We start from the raw sequence: 25,573 nt of genomic DNA on the forward strand, positions 1-25,573 counted from the left end.
TATGTTTTATTATACATGTGCTATAAACTCCATGCTACATTGCTATTTTTATATTATATTTTAAAGAGATTTAAATAATAAGAATGAAATCTTACATTTTTCCCACCATGTAATTAATTTCTAGAGTTCTTCTTCATACCTATGTATGAATCTGTATTTCCATCCGGTACCATTTTCCTTCTTCCTGAAGGACTTCTTTAAATGTTTCTTGTCATGCAAGTCTGCTAGTGAAGAATTCTTTCAGATTCGTATGCCTCAATATGTCTTTATTTCACCTTTGTTTTTGAAAAATACTTGGGGTGGACATAGAATTCTAGGTTGACAGGATTTTTCCTTCTTTCAGTAAAGAAGTTGTTCCACAATTTTCTTCTTGCTTTGTTTCTTGTAGGGAGTCTGCTGTCAATCTTTACATCTCTCCCCCCCACCGCTAACCTTGTGTATGTGTGTGTGTGTGTGTGTGTGTGTGTGTAAAACATGTCTTTTTTCCTCTGGCCACTTTTAAGATTTCCTTTCCTTTTTTTCCACTTGGTTTGACTCAATTTTTCTGTGCCTTGGTATAATTTTCCTTGGGTTTCTTAGGTTAAGTTTTTGTTTATTATATCTGTGGATTTATAGTTTTTAGTAAGTTTGGAATTTGGGGGTCATTATTTTTTTAAACATCTTTTCTTCCTCCCACACTCTCTTTTTGGGATTTCAATTACATGGGTGTTAGCTTTATTAAAGTTGCCCCACAGCTCACTGATACTTCATTTTTAAAAAATTATTTTTCTCTCAGCATTTCACTTTGAATAATTTCTGGCTATGTTTTTGAGTTCAGTAATCTTTCCTCTCCTTTGTTTAACCTACTACCATCCAGTATATTTTTCATCTCTTCAAGTGCGAGTGCAAGGTCTTTTTTTTTTTTTTTTTTGTATCTTCTGTTTTTCTATTTAACTTTTGAATGTATGAAATACAATTGTAATAGCCATTTTAAAAAGCTTTATCTACCAATTTAATATCTGTGTCAGTTGTAAGTCAGTTTTAATTGATTTTTCTCCTCATCATAGGTTATATTTTCTTGCTCTTTTGTATGTGTACTAGTTTTTTTTTAATTTGACAGATAGAGATCACAAGTAGGCAGAGAGGCAGGCAGAGAGAGAGGAGGAAGCAGGCTCCCCACTGAGCAGAGAGTCTGATGAGGACTCAATCCCAGGACCATGGGATCATGACCTGAGCTGAAGGCAGAGGCTTTAATCTACTGAGCCACCCAGGTGCCCCTGTATAGTAGTTTTTTATTAGACACCAGACATGGTATCTGTTGGTTGCTAGGTACCTTGTTGGTTGCTGAATATTTCTGTATTCCTATAAATATTCTTAAGCTTTGTTCTGGGATTTAGTTAAGTTACTTGAAAAAAGTTTGATCTGTTCAGGTCTTATAAAATTTGTTAAGCAGGACCACAGCAGTTCTAGGTTAAGGCTAATTATTTACCCCTGCGGAGGCAAGACTCTTCTGAGTACTCTACCTAATATCCTATGATTCATGAGGTTTTCCAGTGTCCCTGGTGGAAACAGGTACCATTCCCAGCCTTGTGTGAATAGTGGGTGCCATTACCTTTAATTCCTTCAGGTTTTTTTTTTTTTCCCCAGCCTTGGCTCATGTCCTCACATACAGATGCATTCTCTGCATATCTGCTCAAGGTTGGGTAAGGAAAGAAGGTGAAAGAAATTTGTTTGTCAACTGTAAAGTACTATTCTGATGTAAAGTTTGGGGTATCACCCTGATTTGTCTGCCATTCAATAATGTCAAAATCCAGAGATAAGTAGAGACAAGTTATCCTAGTTCTCTTTCTTCCATGAGGAAAAAGCAAAAATAAGTAAATAAATAAATAATGGACTAGGGCTGCAGCAGGGTGAATGGAAGGTAGACTGAAGGCCCGAATTATCTAGGGCATTTTACCTGGTTGACATAGGGATTGGGAGAGAAGAACAGAAATTACAGCTATCTGTGTGTCCCAGTTGTCTGACTCAGGATGACCACAGGCCCTGCTTGAAAGCCTCAGTAGCTGAAGGATCAATAACTCAGCTCTTCTACCCACTTTTGACATATCAGTTGGGTAATTCTGTTAAGGAGTCAAGTATAAGGCAGAGGCTAGGAAGCTTGGAAACCAAAGAATGCCTAGGAACTGTATTCAGAGTGAAGTCCAACCCTGGACCTGGGGCAGAAACTGCTGTTTATTTGGTCAGAAGTTGAGCAGAAGTGCTTTGGTTATACTCTAGCTGATAGTCTCTAAGCACATTCCTATTTCAGGACTGTACCAGGAAGTAGAATAAATCAAGTGGGACTGAACACTGCATATGAATTCTAGCATGTAAGGTCTTGTACCAAGTAGTTGAAGAGAGCCAAGGATTAAATATTAGGATTGATGGGGGAGTGATGTATTCTTTAATTTATTAATTCATTCACTAAATATTTATGGAGCATTTACTTGGTGCCAGGCACTAACAGAAAGAGATAAAAGACATTGTGTGCCTCTTAGCAGATGAGAAAGGCAAATATTTGCATTGGAATATGGCAGGTATCAAGGAGGGGCTTGGCACAGATCACTCCGAGACCTCAGAGGAGCACATCTAAGCCAACCTTGTGTAAGAAGTGGCTATGAGGATGGACTTTCTGGAGAAATTGATGCCTAGGCTGGGCCTTAAAGGGTAAGAATTGGTCATGTACAAAAAGTGGAGGAAGGGCATCTCGGGCAGAATAGAGGCAGGATTCAGTGCAATGAGTTTCCGGTAGTGTAAGCAGGTTGTTTCATTGGCTCTAGGGGATAAATGTGAGCTGAAGCTGTTGAGAAAAAGCAAGTGTCAGATGAAGAAGGGCCTGGCATGCCATGCTAAGGAATTTTACCCCAAAGGCAGTGGAAAACCACTGAACAGTTTTGAGTAGAAGAGAGGTGTGACTGGATCTGCTTTTTAAAATCTCTTTCTGGTAGTGATAAGGAGGAGGGCCAGGCAGCAGGTAAAGCAGGGAGCCCAGCTTTTAGCATTGACTCCCTTGCCCTTCCTCCTGCCTTTATTATCCCTTTCTCTTTATAAAATTTATTTTCTCTTTTCTGCATTATCCAGTATCATTTCTAACCACTGTCTAATTTATTCAGGTTGACTCAGCTTATCCAAACATACCACGCTCATTCCCATCTCTGTGCCTTTTCATTCAGTAACCATTTAACAAGTACCTGTAGTAAACCAGTCATGGTTCCTGGTATGAAGAACCAAAGATGAATGAAACATGGAACCTACATTTAAGCTCACAGACCAGTAGAGAGATACCCATGGGAGCACATTGTTACTATGGGGATGATAATGGCCATGAAATGAATAAACATAGAGTACTGTGAGCATAAAGAAAAGGGAATCATGTCAATGAGAAGCCCTCTTTCTTCTCTGCTAAATCCTGCCTTCACTCTGTATAGAGGCAGGGCAGGGTCTTTATATACTAGATATCTATCACATCTGTCCTCTATTTAGAACTGTTAGTGGCTTCCCACTGTGTTTGGGGTGAAACTCCTCAGCATGGCACACCAAGGCCCTTCTTCATCTGACTGCATAGTGTAATAGTTTGGAGCTTGGTCTCTGAAACCAGAAAAGATTTTAATCTTGGTTCTGTCACTTATGAGACATGTGACCTTGGCAGAAATTATTTGTGCCTCAGTTTCTTCATCTGTAGAATGGAGCTAATGGTTGTATTGACTTCATAGGGTTATTTTGCAGATTAAGAAGTTAATATACATATAAATCTTTAGATTGTTCTTGGCATGTGAAAATTATTCAATAATTATTGACTGTTTTTTTAAAATATTTTAGTTATTTATTTGACAGACAGAGATCACAAGTAGGCAGAGAAGCAGACAGAGAGAGAGAGGAGGAAGCAGTCTCCCCATTGAGCAGAGAGCCCGATGCAGAGCTCGATCCCAGGACCCTGGGATCATGATCTGAGCTGAAAGCAGAAGGGCCTTAATCCACTGAGCCACACAGGCACTTCTGATTAACTGTTTTTATTCTCAGTTTTGCTATCATGTCAAGAAACTTTAACCTTTAATTATTATTGTGTTACTTGCCCAGTGTTATGTGTTACCATAGTATTTCTTTCAAGAATGATTATATAATAATCTTTGGAGGCAGCATACATTGCATATGCATCTGTACTCCTGAGAGACTCAGAGCATGTCTTAAGGTGTTTTAGGTATGTCTTAGGGTGATCAGCCATTCCAACTTGCTCAGAAGTGATGGGACGTCTAGTGTTAAAATCAGGAAAATCCCAGACAAAAGGGGACAAGTTGTCCACTTTATGTGCAGTGGGTCCTTCGGTTTTGCTTTTTATTTATCTCTTATTGGTCTCAAACTTAACTTTCAAATAAGCTTGCTTTGGCTTTGCCACAGATATTAATTTTTTGCCTAGAAAATATAAGGTCACAACCTGTGGGTTTCTTTGGGGTTTCCTGAAATTCTATAGGGTTTAAGATAGAAAATATGAGGGATTCCTGAAAAAACAAACAAACAAACAAACAAACAAAAACAAAACTCCCTCCCATCTGCTCTGGGTATATTTACTAGAAATTGTGGACAACCACAATTCCATGAATTCCCTAAGTGGCACTGAGGGATTCTTCCTCCTTTTCAAGTCCCACCACCACTCTACTCACCTGTATTGGGACAACATTTGCCTAGGCCATTGTTTTTCAGACAACATTCCATTTTTTTTTTTTTTAAAGATTTTATTTATTTATTTCACAGAGAGAGATCACAAGTAGATCACAAGTAGACAGAGAGGCAGAGAGGCAGGCAGAGAGAGAGAGAGAGAGAGGGAAGCAGGCTCCCTGCTGAGCAGAGAACCCGATGTGGGGCTCGATCCCAGGACCCCGAGATCATGACCTGAGCCGAAGGCAGCGGCTTAACCCACTGAGCCACCCAGGCACCCCTCAGACAACATTCCTTAAGTAGCCACTGGGACCTCTCTAAGCATTTCTTAAAACCATGACAAGTGTTTACTGAAGGCTTGCCCATCTTCCTCAGTAAAACCGAGAGTCTGTGTCAACAGCCTCTGAAAGTTTCAACCCCAGCGCATTAGCTTTCCGGGGCTTTCATAACAAAGCAGCACAAACAAGGGAGCTTAAACAACAGAAATGTATTGTCTGTCAGTTCTGGAGGCCAGAAGTCCAAGATCGAAGTGTCAACAGGATTGGTTCTTTCAGAGGGCTATGTGGGAGAATCTGTTCCCTGCCTCTCTTAACTCTAGTGGTTTGCTGGCAATGTTTATCATTCCTTGCCCCATAGATGCATGCCCCAATCTCTGCTTCATCTTCACATGGCATCCTTTCTGTAAGGATACTGGTCGTGTTAGATTAGGAACCTGCTCTACTCCAGTAGGACTTCGTCCGAACTAATTATATCTGCAATGACTCGGTTTCCAAATAAGGTCACATTCTGAGGTTCTGGGTGTTAGGACTTCAACATGGGAATTTTCAGGTTGCAGGCAAGGAGTACAAATCAATCTTTAATGCCCAGATCTTCAGGTGAATCAAAAAAAAAAAAAAAATAAGCAAAACAAAACAGAACCCACCCCGTAAAAAAAAAAATAAATAACAAAATAAAAAATGAAAACTCCACGGACACTAAAGACCACTTTTCCATAGGCCAAGTCATTACTCATAAACCCATTTCAGTTCTCATTCACTGTGCATTTGATACTTTCCTTTTGCCAGATTTGCACCCTCACCAGTTACCACTTATTCACCACTCCATAGGGCATTGAATGACTGTAGGGATATTAAGAAATATGATAGACACTTGAGTCACCAGTTCTCAAGCAGGGAATATCAGGATCTTTTTTAAGGGAAGCCTGCTGAGGAAAAGTTGAATCCATGGCATAACTCTTATAAAGGCAGTGACTCCCGTCCTGATGAATAATAATTACAATCTGGTTGCCTTTTTAAATGCTCTAGAGAGGGACACCTGGGTGGCTCAGTTGGTTAAGCCACTGCCTTCGGCTCAGGTCATGATCCCAGAGTCCTGGGATCGAGTCCCGCATCGGGCTCCTTGCTCAGTGGGGAGCCTGCTTCTCTCTCTGCCTCTGCCTGCCGCTCTGCCTGCTTGTGTTCTCCCGCACTCATTCTCTCTCTCTCTCTCTGACAAATAAATAAATAAAATCTTTAAAAAAAAAAAAATAAAAAATAAATGCTCTAGAGAATACTGTGGTGTATACAGACAGGAGTTGGAGGAGTGTGTGTGTGTGCGTGTGGCAATATGGGAGTGCAGGCAGTCTCTTAAGATCGCCAGACTCCTCCCCAGCCTTCCTGCAAACATTAAGCCTTCACTGGGTGCACAAGGAACAGCCTGCATCTCCTCTCTCTGACCGTGGCTGCTTCCTTCTGTCAGCTCCCTGGAATTGCTGACCCCTTCCCCTGCAAAGAGATAGCTCTGTTCCAGAAGATAAACACCAGTAGTCACAGGGAACTTGGGGGCAAAAGTCGAACAAGTCCCCAGTTATTGTTTCCTGGGTGTTCTCGCATAGAAACACAGACGATCTTTGTGGATGAGGTATTTCTGACTCTGGCAGTTACAGCCTGAGATGCAAAGGCAGTGATGGATCTTCGCAAGGGTGGGGAGTCGCAGCGCACACGGGGACAGGGGTTCTCGCATGCCTCCTCTCTTCTTCCCAGGGACATCCCACCTCTGAGAAATCTCAGGGACGGAGGAGGCACCTAGCTAGTGCCCACTTGTGCCAAGCTGCCAAGCTGCTAGCTCGCTGAGAGGCGGCAGGCGAGCCTGGCACTCAGCTCCTCCGTGCTGGATCAGGGAACTGTGGGCTCCCCGCCTACGCCCTGCGCTGCAGCTCTGGGCAGCCCCGGGTGGTCTGGGGGAAGGCGCGAAGCTCGGTCAGTGACTGCAAGTTGACTTTCGCTCACTGTTGCTGCTGGCAGAATACCTACACCAATGCGGACAAGCTCCTAGAAGCCGCCGAGCAGCTGGCTCAGACAGGGGAATGTGACCCGGAGGAGATCTACAAGGCAGCTCGACACCTGGAGGTACGCATCCAGGACTTTGTGCGCCGGGTGGAACAGCGGAAGCTTCTCCTGGACATGTCTGTCTCCTTCCACACACACACCAAAGAGGTAAGGTGGGCTGGTGGAAAGGGAGCATTGGCTGGTATGCCCCGGGGGCCTGGGTGGTTTTAGGGTTACTAGCCTCCTGACAGTGATGACACTCGCAATTTGCCCCTGATAACCTGTATTTAGGTCTCAACCAGAATGGAACAAAATTTTTTCCTTCTCATCTCAAGTTGGGGGAGGGCCACAGAAGCAGGTCATTGACCAAGTCTGCTAGAGCATTCAATCTGCAGCTGGAGAAATTTGGGGATCCCTGGTGTAGAAATAACCATGACAAAAGGAAATGTATAATCGCCGACTCCTTTCCCACCCCAGACCCACTTTCTCTTGGTTGCTGTTTCCTGTCAGAAATCAGTCCAGCAGAACTTTGATCATCTTTGCCACCAGCAAGAAGCATACAGAGTTTGCAAATGTGTTCTGTGTTTTTCTTTTATCCTTTTAAAACAGAGGATTAAATCTTCTTAATGAGATCTGCCAGAGGGTTGATGTTAAAGCGAGTTGGTTCTCAACTTGCCTGATGGTGGAGGGCCGCCGGTGAAGGAAAGGGGAAATTACCCTCATGCCGGAGGAAGCCAGCTGGGCTTAAGTCTGGCCTGAATCATTCAGAGTAGAGAGGAGAGAGGGGAGGATGGATTAGGTTACACTATTGGCAGGGCGGAGGGCCTCATAGAGAGGAGGAGGGCTGCAAACCTGCAATTGCTTTTCATTTCTGATTAACATGGCGCACTCTGAAATGGAGTAAGTGGCCAGCGAGGAGGCACACTGAGCATCCTCTATAATAACACCCTTGGCAGATGAACTCATTAGGTGTGTGCATGCTTGTGTTCCCCCAGGAATTCATTTTAATAGAGTATTAATTAGAGTTTGATTGCTTCTCAGGAAAAAAAAAATTAACCCTGCTTAATTAAGTTGATTTTTGATATTTGAAATGCATTAAGAAGCCTGGTTGTTACTACTTCACAGGCTTTTCTGACACTTGGTGGGAATGAATGCAAATCATTGCAGTGCCTATCAGAGAAAAGCATGAAAAGATAATGTTTTCTAAACTGAGATTCCCCAGGCAGATGGAGGGCTGGCGAGCTCCCTGAAGATGGCTCTGGTTCCTCTCTGTGGGACCCACAGCCACTCTCTGATGAGTGTCTGTAAAGCAAGGGGATTAGCTTTAATCCAGGTTTTCCTGCCGGGCTGTCTGCTTGCTTGGGGCTCACCTGATTCTTAATAATGGTTTCAGAAAGCAAAGTCTTGTGTATTCTCTTCTAATTATGAGCCTGTGGGTGATGGAATGGAGCATGAATGAACAGGAGTCATGTTCCCCATGAGGGCGGTGGGGGTATTCGCTGCCCAGGGAGGTGATGGGTGAGGTTAGTTTAGCTGTATCTCCATGTTCTGTGCATGGACCTAAAGACTGGGATTCTAGTCCAGAGTCCGCTGCTATAGAACCATGTGAGCCAAAAACTAATGATATACTATATGGTGACTAACATAACATAATTAAAACAAAAAACAAAAAAAACCCATGGAGCTTATGCAGATCACTATGCCACTGGCCCTGGGTTGCCCTATCTATAAAATCGTGCAGTTGGATTCAGTGGCCCCGAGACCCCTTATAGTTCTAGTGTTCAAGACTCCTTTCTTTTTCTTCTTTTCATCTTCTTTATTTGATGGTGATAATAACAATAATAAATAAGAGTAAGTCTGAAATAATACAAATAATTTCCCTGACCTAAGATGTGGTTCATTGTAAGCACTCAATGCATAATAGGTAGTATTTTTTTTTTAATTGGGCACCTACTCCTTGCCAGACACATGGAATCATCATGATCATCTTATGGTTTAGATTTTCTTAAACACAGTTTCAAATGGGGAAACTCAGGCTCACAAGAGTCTGTCTGTGTCGTGATGGAGCTTCTCACCCGTGGAGACCTTACGTGTCTTCCTAAAGACTGCTCGTGCTTGCCTCTGCTGTTCCACACTCTCTCCTCCCATGTTCCTCTGCTATCTCCTCCCCTCCTCTGCTCTTCTTCCTTCTCCTTACCCTTCTTTTTCCTCTTTACATTTTCAACCCTTGAAACCGGGCCTTGATGGGGAGGGTAGATCTTAGCTGAGAAATGCAAAATGTTGCTAGGTTGTGGGTGTGGGAGGCAGAGGTTGATAAATACTGTCACAGATCCTTTCTGCCTAGTTATGGCTAATTTCCTCTTCCTTCCTTTTTTTTTTTTAAGTAGGCTCCATGCCCAGTGTGGAGCTCATTGTGGGATTTGAACTCATGACCCTGAAATCAAGACCTGAGCTGAGATCAAGAGTCAGATACTTAACCAACTGAGGCACCGAGGCACCCCCTCCTCTTTCCTTTTCTTTTTTCCTTTCTATCTGCATCAGCCGTCTCCTGAATTTTTGCATTAATGCCACTGTGTAATAGAATGTTATTGTGGGATATGATTTCGAAGAAATTAGGTAGAGCTCCCTGTACAAGAGATTTCTGGGCAGGAACTGAGCATCGGCCTTCATAAATGATTTAACCTAGATTTCCCATGACCCCCCAGGCTGAAGTTCATAATTTTACTTTTTCCCACTTCCTACATCAAAAGATTTAATCCAATTAGGATCAGAGAGGAAACAGGAGGAAGATATGAGAAAGATACCCTTCAAGCCCATTTCTTCTACAGACTGAATAGTGTGTTTAATCCTTTTGGCCCTCTATCATGAATTCTTGGTGACCACGGGAGTCTGGAAAGTTAAAAACCTTCTAACCATTTTATTGCAGTGTTCTTCATAATTTTCAGTGTTCTTCATAATTTGAATAATTAAAAACTATCTAAATAGTCCATGTTGAGTGATCCATTAAACTATTCACAGTACATCTAGCCAGAGAAATATTATATAGTTATTATATATCACATTGTCAAAGATCATGAATAGCATGAGAAAGGGCTTGTAGTGTAATATATAGAACACTGTATATCCAGCACAATCACAATTTTGATACACACATAGGATAGAGACCAGAAAGCAGTATACAAAGAAGTTAAATGTATGAGTGACTTAATTTTCTTTTGCATTCTTTTATTTTATAACTTTCCTTCAGTGACATGTTTGATTGGAAATCTATAACAATCCCAATTAATGTTATTTTACAAAAATAAAATTTGTCATCCCCTTTGGAGAGAAGAGCGACACTATAAAGAGAGCCGACAAACATGTGTTGGGACCTTCTTATGTTCACAGACCCTCAACTATTCGTATCTATTGTGCTGAACTTTCCAATAGCTTCTTTTTGCCTAGGGACAGGAGGGAAGCTGGCATTTTGCTGGTCTTGAGAGCTAGGGAGAATATAGGGAGAAGAATTTACCCAAGTCCTCACTTTCTTTGTCCAGGGAGAAGGCATTTGTAGCAAGTGTCATTTGCTCCACAGAGATTGTCCAGACAGAATTCTCTTTCCTTGGGGTTTCCATGGAAATGCTGCAATTTCTGGGCTTTCAAAATATCCATTTTTACATATTTTTCTAGTAATAATATGAGAGTCAAATTAACTAAAGAATGTGGCCAAGATAATCAACCTCGACTCTTTATTACACAGCTTAATTAAATGCCCATTTCTATTTGTTTCTAAACTTGTGAAATCATTCTTCCGTGCTATTTTCTGCTCAAACAGGCACGCATGCACTCACACATACACACACACACACACACACACACACACACATCCCACAAACACCTCAGACACTCATATGAACACATGGTCCTCTCCCCACCCACCACAGAACCAAAACGAAATCAGTCTTCCAAAGCAATGATGCTTGCAAGAACAAGACAGTTTTGGCCTCCATCTCAATTGCCAACTGTCACGATGTTTGTTTAAGAAATAAAAGCCAGGGGTGGGGGCACCTGGGTGGCTCCTGGGTTAAGCCACTGCCTTCGGCTCAGGTCATGATCTCAGAGTCTTGGGATCGAGCCCCACATCAGGCTCTCTGCTCAGCGGGGAGCCTGCTTCCTCCTCTCTCTCTGCCTGCTTGTGATCTCTCTCTGTCAAATAAATAAATAAAATCTTTAAAAAAAAAAGAAAAGAAAAGAAATAAAAGCCGGTCATCAATGCCAAAGAAAAAATGATCTCTTCAAAGTGAGGGGAGGGTGGTTCACCCTGTGGAGCTAGATCTGTGAGACATCTTAGGGCTGTGGATTGTCCCAGCACAGTGCTCCACAGCTGTGCAGGTGAACCGCCAATCAGTAGAGGAAAGCAGTACAGACTACCTTCTTCCGTAACCACTCATCCATAAGCCTCATTAGTTCTACAGACCTCCTAGTGTCTCCCTTCCTTGCCCTTCCCTCCCTGCCTTTTTCCATTGCCTCTTTCTCTGCAGGCAGTATGGGCTCCTGAACTCCCCGGTATACTTTTAGGACTAACTTCATGTAGTACGTTCAAAGGCTCCATCCACTGCACCTTTGCTAAGGTTCTAGAACTTCTCAAATTAGGTCCATTGTTTGAATACACGTATTTGGGGCCACAACCACATGTTTTCTCTGAGAGGAAGAACACATAAAACCACCTAAGTGCGTCTGTCCACATGGACCGAGTAATCCTTGCCAACCAAAGAGCAGAGCCCTGAAGGAATGGGTCCCTTCACTACAGGTGTGTTTGACCAAGAAGAGCATCTGGAAATGTCTGAATCATGAGAGTCATTCTGGAAGCAGTGGATTGAAGGAAAAGACGCAGTGCTAAAGTGTGGGACTCTTTTTACACAGAGGGTAAAAAGGATCATCCTAGGGGAGAGAAACCAAATGGAGAACAACAGGATTACCTCACAAACTCCATGAGTTTACCTAGTTTTGGCAGTCATTGCTTGTGGTAGCTTGAAGGGAGAGACCATTCCAACTGGGTTTCACTGACTGCCTGATAACTAGTAAATTACTAATAGAAGTGGCACTCTGATGTGGATTCTTTTCAAAGCAATCTAGGCACACTCTTCAGGGCTAAGTCAGATGGACACATACACAGAAGAAAACCAACAGGACATTCAGATGGGAAAATTGTAGCCTAGGAAATGGAATATTGGGCCTTACTCATAGTTTAGGGACACTAATGTTCTTTTTGTCTACTTTATGTACACCTCAGAGGTCCTTATTCAAAAAATCGTATTATGAGCTTACAATTTACATGTGCTGCTCCTATGGTCACCTCTGTGGGTGTGACCTTGTGGGATTGCAAGTGGCTCACAACTCAAGCTTTCTAGGTTGCTAATAGTGTCTTAACTTGATATCATAGTTATCCTTAAGCTGTTGCTAAAGTTTCTGGACTTTGGATGTCTCTGTGTCTAAGCTGAGACTACTGTGTTTTAGTTTAGAAAGCCATTTCTTTGCTATCCTCTTCTTGACATCAGCCTTTGAAGAGAAACCATAGCAAATTAGAGCTGGAAGGGATTTTAGGGATAAGCTGCAGAGCCCATACATACACATGCCTACACGTGCACACACTCACCAGTTTCAATATGAAGTAGTTGAAGTAAAGTCATTTTCCCAGGGGTGCCTGGGTGGCTCAGTGCGTTAAGCAGCTGCCTTTAGCTCAGGTCATGATCCCAGGGTCCTGGGATCGAGCCCCGCATCGGGCTCTCTGCTCAGCAGGGAGCCTGCTTCCTCCTCTCTCTCTGCCTGCCTCTCTGCCTGTTTGTGATCTCTCTCTGTCAAATAAATAAATAAAATCTTTAAAAAAAAAAAAGTCGTTTTCCTATGCTCAAGGAGTAGCCAACAGAGGCAGAATCAAGAATTATCACCAGTAAATATCAGTTTCATTCAAGAGCTCCTTTTCTTCTGTTTGTTTTCATAACAGAAGGACAGATAGAGAAAGAGGTCACTAATGTTTTGCCTTTGGTGCTGTAGTCCCCTTCCCTCGCTCCAAGCCAAATTCTCTTTAATCACAAGCAATTTTGTTTGATATTTTATCCTCCTGAAGGTAGACCAGTGCTTCTTTTCTTATCAGCTCGCTAACCACTGGGCTGAGCTGCACCGAGTACTGTCCTTCATCATTTATCTCTTAGCTGATTTTCCTTAGCAGCAAGTAGGTTTGATTCTGCCTTAGACAAATTTGTTTATAATGTAATAGAATATGTGACTAGAAATGTGAGAAATCAGTTTCAATTCACTAGTCAAAGACTGTTTGGGAGGGAGGACACATTTTTCTAATGACAGTGACTTCAGAGATCAGAGTGTATTCTCAGACGTCCCTAGTCTTTCCCTAGTCCCTGATGTCTCATTTTTATCTGGCAATTTCTATGGTCGGTTTCTTTACCCCTGCTGTTTAGCTGCATGACCATCAGGAGGAGGGAGAGCCATGAAGCATGGTGGATTTCCTCAGAAAAAAAATGATGCTTTCTTCCCTAGACCTACACCAGAGGTGTTCAAGTTTTATTAAAAATAAGAGAATGGGGTGCCTGGGTGGCTCATTCCGTTAAGTGTCTGACTCTTGATCTCAGCTCAGATCTTGACCTCAGTGTCATGAGTTCAAGCCCCACATTGGGCTCCACTGGGAGCTGGGTGTGGAGAAAAAAAAAAGAAGAAGAAGAAGAAGAAAAGACCTCTAAGCTATGAAGCCATTAAAATAGCTTAAGGATGGTACTGAGAACAGAATTATCTTAAATCAAATAAAATTCTCAAGATCCCTATAAGCCTCTTTTCTGTCTCTTATTCCTGTAATAGCAAGTACCAACCTTACCCTGATCGGTCTTCTGTCTCGATGCCTGTCCTCCCTCAACACATCAAGTTTCTTTTCAAGTCTTCTTGTTTCTTCTTTCTTTCAACTTTCTAATCAAGTCTTATATGACTTGTTTGGTATCTACAGTTGTTATCTCTCTCTTTACATCCTCTTTTCCTTTCCTTTTATTTCCTTTCCTTTCCCTTTTATTTTCTTTTCCTTCTTTCTTTCTTTCCTTTAGAAATATCTAGACTTTCCAGTCTCTAGGCTTTCCTTAGACATCCCAGGACAAAGCAGCAAAAACAGCAAAGAGAGGCCCAGCTCAACCTAGCCTACTGAAAGACCAAATCTGGTGTTGATCTTTTACTAATTCCAAAATGAAGGAGTACTTTAAACTTTCCTGCTGCCTTCTAGTGGGAACTGGAGGTGGCTTGCATCAAAAGTATCTTTTAAATATAATACCTAGCACTTCCTCTATGCTAGGCACTGTTTCTAAATGGTATATATAGATACAGGTATCTATATAGATAGATATGGATATAACTCACTTATTTGTGTATATGTACATACACACATATACACACATGGTACCAACTTATTAGTAATATTAATAAAAGTACATACTATTATTATCGCCACTCTACTGATAAGGAAAACTGGGGTGCAAAGAGGGTAGCTTATTTGCTCAAGGTTGTCTAACTGATACATAGTAGAATTGGGGCTTGAAACTCTTAACCATTATGCTCTACTGCCTGTCTGTACAGTAAGTTTTCAGAAAACCCATTATCTTTTACCCAGAGACTTCAGCACCTGTAGAAAAAAGCTTTTGTTCTCTAGGCCAAATGGCAACATGAAATAACATGAACCAACAGCGACCAATACCCTGAACTTCCTGGTTTCCTGGTTTCAACCCAATTTTAAATAAGTACATTCATACATTTAGGAATATGTATCCCAGCTTCCATGGTCTGGAAACCTTGCTGTCTGTTTTTACAACAAAAAAGGGTGGGTTTTTTTTGTTGTTGTTGTTTTTGTTTTTTGGTAAAGGAAATAAATTGAATTACAACTAGATTGTAAGCTGCTAAATGACAGGAACACTGAATAATAGTAATTTGTATCCCTTAGGGCAATCATCACAATGCCAAGGGCTTATTAATAGTTTTATGTGTTCAGGGGCACCTGGTGGCTCAGTCGTTAAGTGTCTGCCTTCGGCTCAGGTCATGATCCTGGGGTGCTGGGATCAAGTCCTACGTCACGTTACGTGTTTTACACATGAAGTCATAGAGAGCCAAGGATGGAATGATTTATTCAAAGGCACCACGAGTTAAAAGATTAGGCCAAAATCTACATCTGATTCTGTCTCTCCCATTTTCTCTCCATACTATTTTTTGTTTTGTTTTGTTTTCTCCCTGGTAGAGGCCTGAGCTTATCTTTCTAGCTAGCCAGGTGAAGGTTCCCTATTTCTAAGCAAGCACCAGACTCATCTTTCCCTTCCTCATTTTGTGAGCATGCTTGGTAGGAGTATTAGAAATGGAGCCCTGTGGCAGGCCATGGAGACCTAGTTTCAGTATGAAGAAGAGTTATCATTACATGAGTTTTCAGTAATTCAGTCCAGCTCCTCATCATTTCCAGTACTTATTCTGTTCACAACATTATACTTAGCTCTTTTAAAGTTGCCTGACCAGTAATATCACCCTGGCTGCATTTCAGTGCTTTGAATGTAATAGGGGAAATGTTGCATCCTTACCCTAAAATTAAGATAAGCTACATTTTTAGCATTCAACCTTCTAACCAACCTAGCACCCCTGAAAAGACCAAAATAATTTAGCATGACACATATTTTTAAAATTAATCTTCACTTGGTTCTCTTTTTTTTAAGATTTTATTTTTTTATTTGAGAAAGAGAATGAGAGAGGGAGATCATGAGAGGGGAGAGGTCAGAGGGAGAAGTAGACTCCCCACCGAGCAGGGAACCCAATGTGGGACTCGATCCCTCGACTCCATGATCATGACCTGAGCTGAAGGTAGTGGCTTCACCAACTGAGCCACCCCAGCACCCCTTCTTCATTTGGTTCTTATTGAGCAGCCCATTCCTTTTTGCATGTTTCCAAAGTCATGGTACATTTCTAGAAATCAACCTCTAGTGGTCTGGAGTATGTGCAGCCCTCCTTTCTGAAAGATGAAATAATATATGTCCCTCAGCAATCCCCTGTTCTTCCTAGTGTCTCCAAGATGAGTGATCGCCCTGCTCTACGAAGGCAGGTTTCACTGACCCGCAGGGAAGTGAAGCCTGGGGTGGTTCTCATCCTTAGGGAACAGAAACAGTGAACTTAACAGAGTGAATTTAATGGAGTGAACTTAACAGAGATGTATAATGAATTTAAATGTAGGTATGCCAGTGAGAAGGACAGTCTGACATCACACTGACTGGTGGAGGTTAGGTTGCATGTCCCATGTCTGACTTTCTGGCCCTGGCCCCAGCCCTGACCTCTCCTGTCTGCCCTGCATGGGGTCTCTGCTCTTTCCCCCACAGTTGTGGACATGGATGGAAGACCTTCAGAAGGAGATGCTGGAGGATGTTTGTGCGGACTCAGTGGATGCGGTCCAGGAACTGATCAAACAGTTCCAGCAGCAGCAGACCGCCACTCTAGATGCCACGCTCAACGTCATCAAGGAAGGCGAAGACCTTATCCAGCAGCTCAGGTCAGCGCCTCCCTCCCTAGGGGAGCCCAGCGAGGCCAGGTCAGCATGGGCAGTGCTCTCCAGTGGGAAATGCCCTCGACTAGATGTGAGATAAGTCATGTCCCGGTCTTGGCTCAGCCACAGCCAGCTTTGTGGTCTCTTGTGAGCTTCAGTCTCTCCATCTGTCAGATATAAAAATGCCTGTGCCATACCCAACTTGAGTTGAGGATGAAGTAGGAAATGAAGAAGCTCTGATGTTTCAGAGAATTATGTATTATTCATGATGTTATTCAGCAATCAATAAATAACACAGACACAAAAATTAACCACATTCAATAGGAAATAAATAGCATCTTCATGAAGAATTACGGCATAGTTGGTTATGTGGGGAAATAGCCTTTATGGAGTCCCATGTTATTTGGCTTCTGATCTTGGGCTGAACCCTGAATGCTAGTGCTCCAGGTGGCAAAAATGGTTGGCTTTGGCTCCATGGGGATCTAGAGAGTGTGTGCTTATCCCAGTCTGCTCTCCATTGCTCACATACAACCTTTCCACCATTCCTTGCTGCCCAGAAAATACAACTCCCTCTCTACCAACCTAAACAAACATAACCAAGAAGGAAAATCCTATAGAAAACCTTACATTCATTTAGAATCACCCACAACATTGCCTCCTTTCTGTGGTCATCAATATCTAGTTTCCTCCTGTCAAGGGCACAGACACCTCAGATAAGGTGTCACAGGCGGTGAGCCAGCCCTCAGCACCACCTCTGGGCCCAGGTGCTGTATAAGTACGACTTGATAGTGCTAACGATGTCTTCCGCCCCCAGGGACTTGCTCTGTCCTAGACTCACTGAGTGTTGGGACCTCTGCCAGCCCCACACAGAAATAATCTCATCAGCAAGTCCCAGGCCAGCCCTGGGGCCTGAGGGAATTACTTCAATTGGAGAGGGTTCCCCCCCAACCCTGTTACTGGTTGTCCAATTAAACAAACAATGAGAACTTACCTTGAGATAGCCTCAACACATTTTTTCTGTTGGAAATTGTGTCTATTCCAAACATGCACATGGGATGTTTCTGAGTCCTCCTGGTGCATACTAATAAGACAGCCTCTTTCCCTTCTTTCCCCAGTTCATCTTTACTAATATATAATATATGAGTTTTGTCTGGCTATCTAAGAAATCCTACTGTTACTGGCTTCTGAAAAAAATTCCAAATAGCAGGCTGTCACTTAAGCTGTCTGGCCCTCAGCTGCTTCATCTGTGTAATTAAGGGGGTTGCTGTAGGAGCTCTGTCAGCTCTAGAATTTTGTGATGGTTTTGTGTTTCCTCTCCAAATGCTCTTTGTAAGCTTAGTGGGTTTCGTTCTGTGTGGGCTGGGTCTGTGGGGGAGACCTCTGCTCTCACCTGCCAACCTTACATGATGCCTAAGGGCCAAGGGCTACTCTGTGATGGCGAAGGCCTGTTCTACAGCTTAGATGCCATGGATTTCCAAGAGGACCCTAGCTAGCTGTGTGACCAAGAACCACTGGGGACTGTGTGCACCCCTAGTAGCCTGACTCTAGCCCCGGCACGCGTCCTTGATTTCAAGACCCGCCAAAGAGGAAAAGACGTGAACCATGCCTGGCGGAGAGGGGCGGATGCCTCCTGCCCAGCAGAGCACACATCTTCTCTTGGTCTCTGTGACTTCACTGGCACTCATCATCGAAGCATCTCAGGCGGTTTGGCATCATCTCTGGGCCTCCTAGTGAGTGTGACGCTGACATTGGTGCTGTGCAAAATGTTCAGAAATCCTTCTCTTCCTTCTGGAAGCTGTGTGATAGAAAACAGCCTGAGAGGAGCAGTCAGAACAAGCATATCCTTCCAACAGCAAAGTCCTCAACAAATGCATAAAGCAGAGCATTGAGTACCTGCCTTATGTTCCATTCCTGGTTGGGTGTGGTGCCCAGAGAGGCCGGTGTTGGGAGCTCTCAGAATGGCAGAAGGAAGGGTTCCTGACCATGGGCCTTACACCACTTCAGAAACAATATGAACTCCGACACAGCTGCTTCTGAGACAGACACAGGCTGACAGCCTGCTGATGATTTTGCCCTTTTCTTCTGACTTCTTACAGTGTATAAGAAACCAGGAAGCCACAAGATAATGAACGTGCCCCTTTATTGCAAGCTTTAGGGACCTCTAGAATCTGAACGTCTCGACACCTGTAACTGACCTATTATAATGATCTCTTTGGAGGTCTCACCACCCCCTCACTTCTCTGAGAAGCTCAGTATGTTTTCTTTTGGTTCCCCTCTATAACCTGTCACCTCCCCTGCCACTTTAGCATAGACTCTTCTGCTCAGAGAGCACAGGCCTCCCACCTGCTTGGCTGGGTTCCTCCTTTTCACGCCCAAATCAGAACACATCCTCTTGGCAGCCTTGCTGCTGCCCCAGCCTAACGTGCCCCTACCCTCTACTCTCCACAGCTGGGCCTGGGCCCCCATCAGCACGTGGCACTTCTCACGTGTCCTTTCAGGATTCATAGCCACTCACGCAGCATGTTCTGGTCACTGAGCACATTCACAGGCACGGTCTCACTTGACAGCAAAGCATGAAGTGAGCAGGGCAGGGCATTAATAAGTGCCCTTGTCAGGAGGCTGCTGGGACTCCAGGAGGTGATGTCCCCAGGCCACAGGCCCCTGTGTGTCAGACTGGGGGCTCAATCTGTGCTTGTGACGTCTAGATCCCATGCTTTCCTCACAGCAGCTTGGAACCTGTGGGAAGCACAGGCTCTGCACGGTACTGTGAAGTGGAGGAGAAATTTTGGTAGCTGTGATCTCATTTTATTTAAACCAGGAAGTGATTTTTTTTATGTGCCTTTAGTTTGTCTACTCTTATGTGTTGTGACCATTGTGTTTACTGTCATGCGTGTGCACGTGTGCATGTTAAACCCATGCGTCCTAGGTTGCATGTATGTGTGGCACCGCTCCGTTTCCTTAACACATTCTGCCTCTGAGAGCCCTTTGCCTGCGTTCCCTTTTCTGATCCCTTTCTCCGCCCGGAGGTCGAGCAGAGCGGCTAGTCTTAGCCCTGCATTGCGGGGAACCTCAGAGAGGATACGTGAGTCATCGGTTCGCCTGCTCCAGAGATAGTCCCAGGGTCACAGGGGGAGTGTGAGAAATGTCCTGAGTGACCCAGCTCATTCACACCCCCCTTGCTCAGAGGAGGAAGACCTCCTGCCCTCATATCCCTTTAACATGGCCAGGTCTTTCCCCCCTCCTGTGCCGCAGGGACTCGGCTGTGTCCAACAACAAGACGCCCCACGGCAGCTCCATCAGCCACGTCGAGTCAGTCCTGCAGCAGCTGGACGACGCCCAGGTGCAGATGGAGGAGCTGTTCCATGAGCGCAGGATCAAGCTGGATATCTTCCTGCAACTGCGCATCTTCGAGCAGTATACCATCGAGGTAGAGGCGGGGGCGGGGCACGCGGACGGAGAGGGCGGGGAGTTAGGGAAAGTCCTGGGGCGCCACCTAGGGGCCTGCTTCTTGCTCAGGGGCATGGCCTGGGGCTGGCAAGGGGCATCGGGCAGGACCCTAAGGGAATTCTAGGGGATGGTGCCTTGAGGATCCATTTGCAGAGTCAGCAGATTCCCAATTCACGTTCTACCTGGTTCCGTTCCTCTGTCCTAATCTGCTCTGCCAGGCAGAGAGCTTCTCGGTTTCACTTTCTGTCTAGGAATGACTTTATCGAGAAAGTTTTTGTTGGGGTTATTTGGACCCTTGGTACATTGGTTCCTAAAAGACCATGGCGTTGGCTATTTGAGTTAGCCATTGGGTCCTTTAGCTTCAGGAACAGGTAGGTGTTAAAATTCGGAGGCCTCCTCAGCTGATGACTAGAGGTCAGGAGCTAGATGAAATCACAGAGCAGTCAGGAAGTCAGGAGCCACAGGGAGGAAGACCTTTTCTTTAATTTGCTTTGTGCTCACCAAGAAAGTAAGTCTGTGCTAAGGCCATCTTGGTTCATCTCATGGACTCCTCAGTTCCTCTGCAAAGGTCAGAATTGAATGTTCTGATATATTTATATCCCCTTTGTGATGCCTATTAATAATGTCTGTTCCACATAATATCCACCTATTATTATTTTCTACTTTGAAACACTAACTAAAGCCAGGCCAGTAGGGTTCCTGGGTTGTGAATAGTGTCCAACACCCAAGGCACTTTGTCCTTTTCAGGGATGGGAAGGGTTAAATTAAAGAGGCTCTATCTTTGCTCTCTGCTGGTGTGGTATGAGGGAAAGCTGCTCTCCACCCATCATTTTTTTAAAAATTTGTTGTGCATTCCGATGGGCTCCTAACAGTTTGGGCTTCTGGGTGTCTGGGAATGATCTTCCTAACAATATCTGTGGAAACTTCATGAAACTGGTTTGGAAGGAAAGGACTTTTTTTTCCCCTCTAATGTTGCAGTTCCCATATCCCAGTCCCAGTCCCAGGCAGGACCAGAGAACTGTCCTGGCAAAAGATGCTCTTTTCTTCAATTCTGTGACCAACAGGGTTTATATTGACAATCAGAAATATAAGAAGAAAGCAGTCCTAAAGTAATCCTTCCTATCCGTTATTGTCTTAATGATCTGTCTCTTCTTATAACCACACCTCTACCTTTCCTTCCCTGGAAGCCACTGCAATTTCTTGCTTAAGACTACCTGTTCAAAAAAAGGGGCGGTCTGGATAGTTTGTGACACAAAGGAAAAGAAGAAAAGATAAGTCTTTAAATCTATATCTTGATTATCCTTCCAACTTATTCTATAACTTTAGGTGAATTTATATGTACTTTTTACTTAATTTACTTTGAATCTACACTCAAAAGGATGTCGGGGGGGGGGGGCGCCTGGGTGGCTCAGTGGATTAAGCCGCTGCCTTCGGCTCAGGTCATGATCTCAGTGTCCTGGGATCGAGCCCCGCATCGGGCTCTTTGCTCAGTGGGAGCCTGCTTCTCTCTCTCTCTCTGCCTGACTCTCCGCCTACTTGTGATTTCTCTCTCTGTCAAATAAATAAATAAAATCTTTAAAAAAAAAAAAAAAAAAGGATGTCAGGGGGAAAGTACTATTAAAGCATAAGTTGTGGGACACCTGGCCACCTCTGCTGGAGGTGTGTGTAACTCTTGCTTGATCTCAGGGTCACGAGTTCAGGCCCCACACTGAGTGTAGAGATTACTTAAACAAACTTTAAGGAAAAGAAATGTATACTTACAAATATATATTGAAAGAACAATAAAAGTACTAGTGGAAAATTAGAGATTTTGGCAGGCAGCAGAGAGAATGTGGTGAATTTCATAGAGCTGGGGTGACCAAGGTAACAAAGACAGGAAAAAGGGGGTATGAATTGTTAATCTCTGGTACTCGGGGGTGAGGCCCCCCAAAATAAACAGAGTTCCATTTGATTGCCAGGCCCAGCCCCAGGCACTCCCATCATCTCTCCCCAGCTCTGCTGTGCCTGCCGAAGGTGAATGTATCCCTTGGGAAATCATGAGAGCAGGTGTGGTGATTCTGCTCTTGCAGTCTCTGTTTACTCTCCTGTCATTCCCAGTCCGCATCAAAAACTGCTTAAGTGGGGGCACCTGGGTGGCTCAGTGGGTTGGGCCTCTGCCTTCGGCTCCGGTCATGATCTCAGGGTCCTGAGATGGAGCCCCGCATCTGGCTCTCTGCTCAGCAGGGAGCCTTCTACCCCCTATCTCTCTGCCTGCCTCTCTGCCTACTTGTGATCTTTCTCTCTGTCAAATAAATAAACAAAATCTTTAAAAAAAAAAACTGCTTAAGTGGAAGGAAACCATCTGAGGGTTTGGATGTTTGGGTTTTATTTTGTTAGATGACATGGTTTTGAGGTCACAGTTGCTGGCTTAGTTGCAGAATGGGGTTGATAGCTTCACTTTGCCATGAATTGCACCCCTGACATTAGCCGGAGGGGGTGGCGGGCATCACTAGGGTGTGTTTGCCTATAGCGGTTCTGAGAAAATTCACTCTCACTCCTGAAAAACAATCCAGAGGATACACCAAAATTATCCATTAAAACAAAAAAGCAAACTGCAAATCCAATACTTTAAAACTGGCTCCTATTTAACTGTTGCACCAGAGGAGCTTGCTGTTTCAGTTATAGGATTTGAATTCTTCAACCTTGGTGTTGTATACAAATGCTCTCCCCCACCCCCGCAGCTCCCATACCACGCAATAATGTGAATAGTTGATCTGTAGTAGAGAGCAAAAGTGGGGACATCGTATGAGGGTCTCATAAAATGAGGGAGATAAAACAGTGACTTGGTTCACCACCCTCTGGTTTAGGAAATGACATGCAGGTTTTAGAAGGGGTTTTGTGCCCCATCTGGGGTGTGGCCCAAAGCTTGGGAAGTGCTGCATTTCATCCCAGATCAAAATGGAAATCCTTTCAACCCTATGAAAAATTTCTGCTTCAACTCAGATTGTCAGAAGTTATTTTTGAGGGTGATGAGATTATTTCAAATACCAGCCAGTGTTTCACTCGCGGGGGGGTGGGGGGGGGCGGGTGACGAGCAAACATCTAGAGAAGAGCCAGAGTGGGAAACCAAGGGTGGCTTCGGCAGTAAGGGGCATGTCGAAACTGACATTAGCCAGGACAGGGGCCGTCTCTGCAGAACCTTCAGCTATGGGGTCCTTCTCTGGAGGAAGGCATTTGATGGACATACTCAGAATTCCTGGGGATTACTGAAAACCAGAGCAGGCCTGCACGCCTGACATCTGGGAATCTGAGCATGACGCCTTAACCATGTCACCGATGGCTGAGATGGGCTAATTAATTTAACAATTAAGATAGTACGGGAGTTGCTGTGCCAGGCTCCTTTCCTCAGTAAGGTGTGTGTGGCACCCACAGGATAACCTGGGATGAGGTCACAGGGCGTCCCCACCAAGAATTAAGCTTACCCAGATGTAGTGGGCAACTGCTCTAAAGCCAGGACTGCAGCTGCATTCCTGACAGACCATCTTAACCTCCATGGAGACTAGATACAGTGACTCATGGGGGAACACAATGTTCTGTAAAGTGTTTCCTATACTTTCAGCTTAACCCCATGAAAGAAGTTTTATATGAAATGGTTGTGATGGCAGAGACATTTTACCAAAGGTGAATAATTACACTGTGGTAGTAGAAATATGGGTGATATTTCCTTGCTATTGAAGCTCCCATGCATTTCAAAGTTTTCTACAATTGACCAGAATGATCAAAAAGAAGTTTAAAAAAAAAAAAAGTTTTTAGAAGCAAGAACAGGCCAGGAGTCTCCAAACTCCTTTGATCGTATACTCTCTTAAGAAAATTTTTTTGGGGCGCCTGGGTGGCTCAGTGGGTTAAGCCGCTGCCTTCGGCTCAGGTCATGATCTCAGGGTCCTGGGATCGAGTCCCGTATCGGGCTCTCTGCTCAGCGGGGAGCCTGCTTCCTCCTCTCTCTGCCTGCCTCTCTGCTTACTTGTAATTTCTCTCTGTCAAATAAATAAATAAAATCTTTTAAAAAAAGAAATTTTTTTGAACTTGCAACTCCCTATCTTTGCATATATTAGTTTATAAACGGTACACATGTTCTATCACTGGCTCATAATCTCAGAACTCAGGATACCCTTAGGGTGAAATTCAGATTTTTCATTAGAAGTTTTGGTTCCATATTTCAGATTGCCTCCTTGATCATCTCTAATTATTTTTTTGGCCTGGTTTCGTGGCAGTTCTGATTAGATCATCATTATTTCTTTACCCCACAAGGTGGCCAACAGAGAGTTAAAAGTTCTCATGTGCTTTCATGCATATTATTGTCCTCAAACTGCAGTTTCTTTGCAGGAAACTTGATAAGCCATGCGTCTTTCTGTGAAGCTTAGTTAAAAGTAGATAATAGATAAATCTGTTTAACTGGGTGCTTGTAAAGAGCGATAATTTGAACTCCCCTGAAAGCAACAGGATGAATGAGCCACCCTCCTGCTCTCCTGACGGCGCCCTCTCCCACCCCTCCGGCTGCTGGTACTTGTAGCAAGATTCCAGTTTCAGTCTGTCAGTGAAAGTCTAGGGAAACATTGCATCTTTTTTACCGATTTAATCAAATATGTGTGCCTATGATATACATGCACATACAGATGCATATGTATACAGGGAGAATTTTTGTGTTTTCAGTGGATAATCTCGGGCACCCCCTGGGGCAGGCATACTCACATTATAGAATACTAGAAATGACACCAAGAAAGATACTGTACATAGGGGACTTTATGAAAAATGGGCCACAGTTATGGTCTTTCTTTGAAATCTTTGACTCTATAATCACAAAGTTTGTTCGGTGTACCTGCAAATTAATCTGTGTAATTAGCCTGAGTAAGGAATGGAACGGCCAGCTCTAGATCTACGGAGTTTGTATTGGGACAAGTTGTGGCTAGGCTGAGGCTGGGGAAAAGATAGTCTTTGAGGAGGAACGTTCCGCCTTGAGGACAGACAGCTGATTACAATTTACTGGTGGTCTCAACTCTTCAAGACGCCTTTAGCATTTCATATTTGAAAGAGATTGCCCAAGACTGGCCTTTTGCCTGATAGAAATCCAACTCAGTCAACATTTAGTGAGCACCTAATATGAATCAAAAAGGATGTTGGGCGTTGAGGATACAAACAGTCCTTGCCATTCAGGGCCTAGCTGAGGAGAAACAGAGAAACAGGATAGTCACACAATGTGTTAAATCTGTGGCAGAGAGAGAGACTGACAGTTGGAAGAGAACGCTGAGGCAGGAATATTTATTTAGTCAGGCTGCCCGTGGAAAGTTTCTTGAGGAGATTATACCTGGAACACAGGTAGAAGTTGGTGGCCAGGATTTGCTACTTAGCCTCTACTGGGATATCTCCAAATTCTGTAAGTGAGGTTTGGGGGGACAGGGGCAGAAAGGGGAGCTCAGGATTTTATCAGTGTATTGAACTAGAACCTCCACCCTTCTGACCTTTGATCCGAGTCTGCTCTCTGGGAAAACAGAATAAATCTGCTCCCTCTTTTATTTGGCAGCCTTAAAAACAATTGAAAATGGTCATCATAGGCTCCTTCTCCTTTACCTGA

General features: G+C 43.8%; 1 protein-coding gene across 25 annotated transcripts in view; it reads left to right on the top strand.

Annotated features, from left to right (window-relative positions):
• KALRN (kalirin RhoGEF kinase) overlaps positions 1–25,573 on the top strand; it is a 661,891-nt gene that overhangs the window by 331,655 nt on the left and 304,663 nt on the right. For 21 of the 25 annotated variants that reach the window (XM_059162890.1, XM_059162900.1, XM_059162892.1 and 18 more), the window contains exons 11-13: positions 6,954–7,145; positions 16,355–16,563; positions 19,771–19,945. In XM_059162890.1, the coding sequence (XP_059018873.1) occupies positions 6,954–7,145; positions 16,355–16,563; positions 19,771–19,945 (576 nt within the window). The remainder of the gene's footprint in view (positions 1–6,953; positions 7,146–16,354; positions 16,564–19,770; positions 19,946–25,573) is intronic. The other 4 variants (XM_059162899.1, XM_059162901.1, XM_059162916.1 and 1 more) reach the window with 1 other exon arrangement.

Source organism: Mustela lutreola, chromosome 2 (genome assembly GCF_030435805.1).
Source record: "Mustela lutreola isolate mMusLut2 chromosome 2, mMusLut2.pri, whole genome shotgun sequence".
Lineage (NCBI taxonomy): Eukaryota > Metazoa > Chordata > Mammalia > Carnivora > Mustelidae > Mustela > Mustela lutreola.